The sequence below is a fragment of the Triticum dicoccoides genome, chromosome 2B, assembly GCF_002162155.2.
Source record: "Triticum dicoccoides isolate Atlit2015 ecotype Zavitan chromosome 2B, WEW_v2.0, whole genome shotgun sequence".
Taxonomy (NCBI): domain Eukaryota; kingdom Viridiplantae; phylum Streptophyta; class Magnoliopsida; order Poales; family Poaceae; genus Triticum; species Triticum dicoccoides.
In genome coordinates this window covers 78007266-78016545 of record NC_041383.1, presented here as the reverse complement: position 1 = coordinate 78016545, position 9280 = coordinate 78007266, and the positions used below count along the sequence as shown (strand labels likewise).

Below are 9280 nucleotides of genomic sequence, written 5' to 3'. Positions count from 1 at the left end.
AAAATATACCCATGCGGATCTAGTTTCAAAGATCTCGTCGCGAGGATTTCAATGGTGAAAACAGATTTGAATTTCGACGCGCGGTTTGAAAGATATAGCTTTTTGAATTTTTAAAAACCCGAAATGAATGCAGATGGATCTGTCTTTCTTAAACTAAAGGAGCAGTGTGAAAGTATTTAATGCCACGCCTACATGCACTAACAGACAAATAAATTACCACATGCATGCGCTGTGAGAGCCGGCCGCTCGGTTCGACAAAAAAGTGCGCGGCCACTTTTTAGATTTCAGGCAAAATCAACCACCATGATTGAGCTGCCGACCGGGTCACTGATTGAGTGATATGCAATACTGTATCAGCTAGGACCGTACACGTAATCTCACCACCAACCAACAAGATTGACAACGATTTCACTGACCGATCTCCATATCTGAAGGCCCCAACCAGGTCGACACACCAGTACACCACACCAGGCGTCCAAAAGCAGCCGGCCAGCAGCGATTTGGGTCTACTTCTACAGTTCTTCTTTGTGAGGCATATGGAGAAGAGCAGGGTTCTTGTTGTTGGTGGCACCGGCTACATCGGCAGGAGGATCGTGAAGGCAAGCCTAGCTCAGGGCCACGAGACCTACGTCCTGATGAGGCCCGAGATCGGGCTCGACGTCGAGAAGCTCCAGCTGCTGCTGTCGTTCAAGGCGCAGGGAGTGCGGCTCATGGAGGCGTCGCTGGACGACCACCGGGGACTCGTCGCCGCCGTGAAGCAGGTGGACGTGGTGGTCTCGGCCATGCCCGGGGTTCATTTCCGTGGCCACAGGCTCCTGCTGCAGCTCAAGCTGGTGGAGGCTATCAAAGAAGCTGGAAACGTCAAGGTAGTCTAATTCACTCTGGGTGATTACTATATCACTATATACTACTTATATATGCAACTAATACTTAGTGGCGATCTGAAGCGTTCGTCTCTATCTTTTTTTCTTGAACACTCAATCGTTTGTCTCTATCCAACAAAAAATCGGTGCAACTGGATATTTCACTTCTACAACTAAAGTTGCTCGTAACTTTTTGTGCAACACTAAGTCCAATGGCGGATCTAGAATCTTAGCCTTGGGTATAATTTGGTTTTCGTAATTTGTGAAAAAATATACTATATATAGTATAATTTGGTTTTCGTATATTAACTTGCTAGGTATTTATTGCTCAGTTGGTAGTCAGAAATCTATTTTGCAATTTTGGAGGGGGTGGCTTGGCGAACCTCTAGATCGTCCGCCCCTGAATAAGTCTCACAAATCACAATTTGAATTTGATCAAACTTGAAAGTAGCAGTTTTTTCTCAATCGATCTAGAACAGCAAGTACGTTTTTTAGAGAATAGCAAATACATTCATGTGTAAATGATCTACAGTACTTTACAAATGACACCACCGTATTGCCGTGGGTGGCAGATTTGGATGTCTTCCAGACTTTTGGTGCTCCCAGCAATACATTCACGTCTAGAAGATTTTTAATAAAAAAGTAGATGTGAGACCCATGTAAGAACCGAGGTTCGAACCCACGCCAGCTGGGAGGCAGCACTGCCCCCTGACCACTGAGCTGAGAGCTCATCCACAAAAAAATAAATGATCAACATTTTTTTACAAAATAAAATAAGTTCAATCTCTACAAAAGCTAAAAGAATAAGTTCAGTATCCAGGCCACCGAGGAGCTCTGAGCAGACGGAGAGAGATAATCTGAATTAATAAGTGTTGGTCTTGGCAAAAATGACAAACACCAACCTTCTGTAAAATCAGAGCGCTTGCTTGGATACTTACTGATAAATATCATCACCTTCATAATTGATCAGGCATGTTTGTGTAGCTGCTGAGTTGATGTGGGTCGGACGTTGCACATGCATCAACAGTGGCACTAGATCTCACTGTCTCCCTTTTTTGTCTGATGCATTATTGGAGCTAGCATAGTTAGAAGACTTTCCTTACACGCACAAAAACCACCACTTAGAAGACATCGACTTTTTCTAGAAGCTAGCATTCTTATAATAAAACTATAACGCCAGAATTTGGTTAAATATTACACCAAAAATATATACTTTATGTATTACAAAAAATTTGTCACTGGATCTGTTATAAATATCTCATAAACCATGTACAAAATATAGTAGTTATTTTTCAAGATTTTGTATTAACCAACCAAAATATGCCGTATGTATCCCAACAGAGGAAGCACTAATTAAACTCTATTCGAGACTACGGCAAGTAGAAACACATCAAATTTTGGAAAACAGAAAAAAAAAACTCCGAGAAGGTCTTGGGATACGAGGAAAGCATTATTGTTGAACAATGGCTTCTTACTTAGTATAGGTAATAGTACTCTGTGCTGGGATACTCAGGATATTTGTTTAGAAAACAATTTATCCAGTCTGATTATTGAATGTCTCCTAAAAATTTCAAAAAAGAAAGTCAATGACCAAATATAAACAAGTAATTTAGCAAGCAACTTTGAGAAGATCCTTCAATATGGTCTCTAATTAAGGCCACTTTTGGTTACCTGCATGGTGGTTGGTATCTGATATCCAAATGAAATTGTTTACTTTTTGTGATGTTTGGTTGCCTGCATAAGGCCGTAGCTAGGTGTCCGTCGTATGCAGAAAAAGCCCAAAAAGGCCATATTAGGATGACCGTTATTCAAGGCAGGCCTACACACAACATGAAGTAGGGAATTTAAATCATTTCTTGTTGTCCAAGTTGCATCTCTCCCCCTATCTCACAGCTCATGCAAAACACATCCCTAAAACAATCATAAAGGTTATTTAACCCACCAACCCTTATGCAAGCAATCAAACTATTAGCCTTCAGGTTTTTGGATTTGGCTAGCTTGTCCTCAGTGGGACTGACTAGGGAACTGATGATGAGGGTAACCAATAAACCAAACACGCCCTAACTATTTACTCTGTTGTGCAGTGGCTTCTTAGGACTCCATTTCTTTGGAACGGTGCCCAAGCAACAAGCCATTACACCTTAAGACAACCTGCTCCGTGTAACAACAATAAATCTTACTATAAACAATTATGAATTCAACCGCAAAAAATATATCTATTATGAATTAACAAAAAAAATTAACTTAGGAAAATACTATGTCGGAACCTGTCGCACATAATCTTAGGTTGCAGTGCTTCACACCCCTCTCTCACACGTGTATGCATGCAAGCAAAAAAGTAACACATGGAAGCATGACATTAGCAGATATTATCTTGGTTTTAATTTTTGTTAGACTTTTATCTCTCAAACCAATAACCTGATTGATGACCCGCTTTCACCGTTGACTTCATCGTGAAAAGATATTTAAACTAGATCCTGTGTTGATATGTTTTGATATAATAATTCAGTAACTATCATGTTAATTCCACTTACTTACCATATTATACCATTCAGTTATCAGGTATATCATAACTTGGTTTCTAGATTAGTCAATATCATTATCTCCGTACTATAATCTGGTAAGTGGACAGAGAGATAAAAAATAAGTGACCCTATGAAATAATTTCCTAACTCAATATGAATAATTCGGCAAACCATGTACTATAAATTTGGTAACCGGCGGCGACGAAAAAAATGCTAACACAAGATCTTGTTTTGAAGCCCCTGCCGAGAATAACTCGTTGGTGAAAATGACTCGCTAATTCGATCAACGGTCTGTGAGATAAATCATTTTAAAAACCAACTTTACCCATTAATGTGATGATGAGGTGGAAAAATTCTTACATGCATGTCCTCTCCCCTAGGAATTTCTCCAATAGGACCTCGTTGTTGTGTAAGACTAGGGGGGGGCACTTAGTTTTTCCCTTTAAATTAAGAAAATGGTACATTATGATTCTTCTTATGTTTTTCTTAAATTGATCAAATCATCATTAACTATGAGCTCGCATGCAGTCATACTAAAAATATAATTTTCATGCAGCGTTTCCTACCATCTGAATTCGGCATGGACCCAGCAAGGATGGGGCATGCCCTTGAACCAGGAAGGATCACATTTGATGAGAAGATGGAGATAATAAGGGCGATAGAAGAAGCAAACATTCCCCACACCTATATTTCTGCTAACTGCTTTGCAGCTTACTTTGGTGCTAACCTTGGTCAAATGCATACCCTACTTCCACCCAAAGAGAAAGTTTATGTATATGGGGATGGCAACATCAAAGGTGAACCAATGTAAACATTACTAGATGTAGCATTATTTTATCCTAGCTGTATGACTCCTAGGCGTATCTGGCTCTCTTGAGATTTCTACTTCTGAATATATGGTCATACAAACTATGTAGGGATATTCCTGGACGAAAAAGATGTTGCAACATACACAATCAAGTCGATTGATGATCCACGGGCCTTGAACAAGACAATATACCTAAGACCGACAGAAAACATCCTTAGTCAAAATGAGCTGATTGCTAAATGGGAAAACCTCTCAGGAAAGGTTCTTCAGAAAATTCCCATTCAGAGTGATGAATTCTTGGCGTCAATGATAGGTAAGAAAACAAACATATATTGGTTGGGCATGAAGTATTGTAAACTCAGCTTTAGTAGTATGGTGAAAGGGCCACATAGAATTTCCCAGGAAAATATCGACATCTTCTTTCTAGGACATGGAATTAACTGTGTGAAAATAAATTTTCAAATAGTTGCATAGAATGGTTTATCCTGGTGGAGGGATATGTTAGGACGTGTACTACAGAATAATGGTAAACTTCTTTTGAAAATGTGAGGGAGTGAGTGAGAAATTTTGCTTCTTTTTCTGTAGGAATTATCTCTTGCCGCCTAACATTTTTGAGCTATTTGCCTCCTCATTAAGATAACAGGTTAATTTTTCTGTTTGAACATGAAGTGAAGTCAAGCCTTGTCCCCCACCCCTCAGCCCCACACAATTAATAAAGAAGGCATACGTTGTGCGTGCGTGTGTGCGTACAAATTTAGAATTAAGTGCATGATTTCGTCAACTACAATGAGCAATACTATCATATTCCATTATTATTATATCTTTTCTGAAACAATTATATATTATAAGGAAACTATTTATATTGGCTAGATGAAACATTGTTCCATTACAATAATAGTTCAAATTTAAATTGGTCATGAAATGATTTTTTTTAACTCGTACCGAACATAGCAATCAAAGTTCTCCAAAAATGAAAACAGTCTGCATGAACTAAATGATCAACGAAGTCACGTAGGTGATCATTTTGATTATAATCAGGTGCAAATTAAATATATGTGAGAAATATGCTTCCCTCCACAAGCGATTTTGTTAATTTTAGTGTGTTGTGTGTAATTAGTAATTATACAATCTTTCACATTATACATCATTTAAGACCAGCTAGATAACTTATTATTTGAAACCATCATTTCCATAAATAAAAAACATGTAAAACCTAGTTTTGCCCCAATTATCATACCTATTGGTCTACTCATGCAGGTACGGACCTTACTAATCAAGTTGGGGTAGGGCATTTCTACCACATTTTCTATGAGGGTTGCTTGACAAACTTTGACATCAAAGACAATGAGGAAGAAGAAGCTTCTCTACTCTACCCAGATGTTCAGTACACCAGGATGGATGAGTACATGAAACGCTATTTGTAACAAAAAACATTATGAACCTGAACTATATTCATGCAAGCTCAACAACAACAACAACACATGCTAAAGAATAAACAACATCTATGTTTGGAGAAAGATTTACTAATAAGTTACTCAACTAGGGCATAGTTATTCAAGTTATAATCAAGTCAAATTATGTGTTATGTACCGTCTATAGGTTCCATGGAGATGTCTAGAATAAGAAAAGAGTTCAATGTAAACTAAAATGAAGACTCCATCAGTTTGAAATAATTGGGATTATATTTCTTGTAACTTTGAACTTATAAAATATTTCTTATTGGTTTTGTATTTGCTGTAATAGACTTCTAAATTATTTGGATTGTACGCCAATGAAATTAGCTTTCAAGATACACGTTGTATATGATTCTATCTGGGAAGAAGGAGGAGGAGCCCTCCCCGCCGCTCGCGAATGTGTGGGTGCCTCATGCATTACCTCGACCACAACGGTGGCAACACGTTGTTCGGGAGCACCCTGACAGCGACCGACGCGCCGGACGTCACGCCCGACTGGGTCCTCATGGACCCGACCACTAGTGCAGAATCGGGCTTTAGCGCCGATTGATAAGGGCCTTTAGTGCCGGTTCGGCAACCGACACTAAAGAGTGGGGACTAAAGCCCCCCCCCCCCCCTTTAGTACCGGTTTATCACGAACCAGCGCTAAAGTGCGACCACGTGGCACGAGCCGGGCCCGGATACTAAATATTTGGGGGGGTCGGTCTTATTTCTTATTTTCCATTAATTTCGTGTTTTCGATTTAATTCTTTTTTGTTTGCTGGTATTTTCCGATACTACATATTGTACACGTTATGCATATATATAAACAGATTTTCTCGTAGAACCGCATATATCATCGAATGTCTCACAACCAACAACATTAATTTTTCACACACACACACATACATATATATATACACAGACGGTCTATTCTGCTAATATTAGCAGAATAACTATTCTGCACACCACTTCGGCACTACACGCTCAACAGAAGCGCATTGCATCATTTGACGACGAGCACTGCAATAGAGACTAGTGAACTTCTCGTCAGAAAAAACTGCACGCGTTATTTTTTCGGTACTGTTTTCGCTCTAATTTTTTAACCGTTTATCGGAATGAGGCGTGTAATATACCATTGAAAATCTGTGGATTAGGCGCAACTTTGACATGTTGAACACTTTTCGAGATTCCACACGGTTTAAGAGCAGTTTTGAAAATAGTGCGGCGGATGAGGAGTGACAGCGAGCGTTTTTTCGCGTTCTTTTCTAAACCGCTTGTCGGAATGAAGCAAATGATACGCCGTTGGATAGATATCGTCGAGGCGCATCTTTTTCATATATAAATCTTTCTCTAATTCATTACGGTTTAAGAGCAGTTTCGAATTTACTAAATCGCGGAACTCTTTTTTTCAAATTTTTTGAAATTTTCGGTACTGTTTTTGCTCCAGTTTTCTAACTGTTTGTCGAAATGAGACATATGATATGCCGTTGGAAAGCTAAGGACAAGGCGCAACTTTCATATGTTGAAATGGTTTTGAGATTCCTTACAATTTTTAGTTAATTTTGAAAATCGTGCGGCTGACTTCAAGAGGCAGCGGCTGTTTTTTCGTGAAGTTTTTACGAACTGCTGGTCGGAATAATTCAAATCATACGCCGTTGGAAAGATATCGACGAGTCGCAACTTTTTCATGTACAACTCTTCCGCTAATTCCTTATGGCTTAAGAGCAGTTTCGATTTTACAAAAATGCGGACATTCTGTTTTTTGCGACACCCAAATCGTCGTGTGCACTGCATTAGAAAGATAGTGCACTGCTTCAGACTGAAAACCGCACTGCATCTGATAGACTGAAAATTGTCATGCGTACACGACGAACGAAGTGCACTGCTTCAGACAGATGAGTGCATTGCTTCAGATCAAAACCGCACTGCATCAAAACGGAGTGAAAATCATCGTGTGTACGCGACAACGAAGTGTGCTGCATCAGATAGATCAGTGCACTGCTTCAGACCAAAACCGCACTGCATCAAATAAACTGAAAATCATCGTGCGTACGCAACAACAAAGTGCACTGCAGCTCCCAATGCATTTTTACTTTCGTGTGCACTGCAATAAGGGAACCACAAAGATTTTAACAATGAAGTACAACAATTTGAAAAAATGTACTTCTTCGGTTCACCGAGCGCACTGCTTTTACCAAGTTTTTCTTTTACAAACTAAGTAATCCACACAAAGTCCTTTTTTCTGTCTCCATATTACAATCACCCACAAAATACATCCCAACTGCAACTTTTTATAAAATGTACTGCACACATCAACACAGCGAGAATGCAAATGCTTTGCGTTGCCGAACCGCACGCAGTCGCCGGACGTACATCACTCAGCAAGCGAGCTGCAAAACAAACTTCAATGAGCTGCAAAAACAAACTTCACTGAGTCGCGGAGAGGGCTCCCTCGGCCGGGGCAACCACCGAATTTGTTATGCATTTTTTTTTCTCAAATCAATAACAGTATGACTTCTTTCATTCATCAAGCAGGTGGCGGAAATCGGAAGCGCACTGCATTGGGCAACCGCGCATCCAAAAGCTGCGCACAAGATGAAGTGCACATCCAAAATCTGCAAAAACAAAGAGAAAAAAAGGCCTTCTGCGAACTGCATCGGCGGCAATCGTGTTCCTAGGATGCCGTCGCCGTTGTTGACTGTCTTGGCGCACTCTGGGCGGCTGCAGGTGAGGTGGAGCTCCTCCGGCCTTGGACCACGGGTCCACGGCTACCGCAGGCGGCAGCCAACCGTCCGGGCGTGAGGTTGGACGCCCGCAGATGCGCGAAGAGGCACCGATGCGGGGCAGCCCGTTCGATCCCGACAACCTGAGGGTCACGAGAAACCATGGATAAACGGACCAGGGCCATCGGCGAGGGAGCATGCGTGGGTCAACGACAGTTGCTACTCGATCCCATCTGCTAATGGTGCAGCAGGGCCAGCTCCGCCCTGATCCCGTGGCCGCGGGCTAGATCCGCACCGGCAGCCGCGCATGACGCTTGAGGGTGGTGCGCCTGCATCAGCCCTGGGGCGGTGGGCAGGTTGGAATTGGTCGCGGCAGTGTCGTCGGGCTTGGTCGGAGGCAGGGGCGCCGGACGGCATCAAGGGCTGGGCGGGGCTGAGGCCGTCGACGGGGTGGGCCGGCGTCGCGCGGTGGGGCCAGGGAGGGGGCCATGGAGGGCGGCGGGCGCGGGGTGGAAGAAGGTGGGAGGGTGCCATACGCAGATGGGGAAGAAGATATAGTGGGAAGTGGGCTCACCTCGCCAGAGAACGTGGGGAGGGCAGGGTGGCAGATCAAGGTGGGTCGGTTGCGTGCGGTGCTGGATCCACGCGTCGGCGAGGTGGTGAGGCCACCATCGCTGGTAGATGAAGGCGCGCGCTCTGCGGGTGCTGGGGTGGTGGAGTGGCGTGGCCGGCGGAGATCGGAAGGGAGGTGACCGGGGTTGGGGAGGACGGCACGGGAGAAGGTGAGGCGACCGGGGGTTAGGTGTGGAGGAGAGGAAAGTGGGGGGAGAGAGAGAAAGGTGGGGTTTGACTCGGGAAGAAGGTGGGTTAAGTGGGGCGGGGCAGTTTTTCGAGTTCCTGGGCGGTGCGTTACAGTGGACGACAC

The 9280-nt window shown here is 42.6% G+C and overlaps 1 protein-coding gene across 1 annotated transcript; it reads left to right on the top strand.

The window, feature by feature from the left end:
* Window positions 1–410: 410 nt before the first annotated feature.
* Window positions 411–5926, top strand: LOC119362241 (isoflavone reductase homolog). The gene is made up of 4 exons (XM_037627440.1): window positions 411–866; window positions 3945–4185; window positions 4306–4509; window positions 5454–5926. Exons 1-4 carry the CDS (start codon window positions 537–539, stop codon window positions 5618–5620), a joined length of 942 nt encoding a protein of 313 aa, XP_037483337.1. The 5' UTR covers window positions 411–536; the 3' UTR covers window positions 5621–5926.
* The last annotated feature ends 3354 nt before the right edge of the window (window positions 5927–9280 follow it).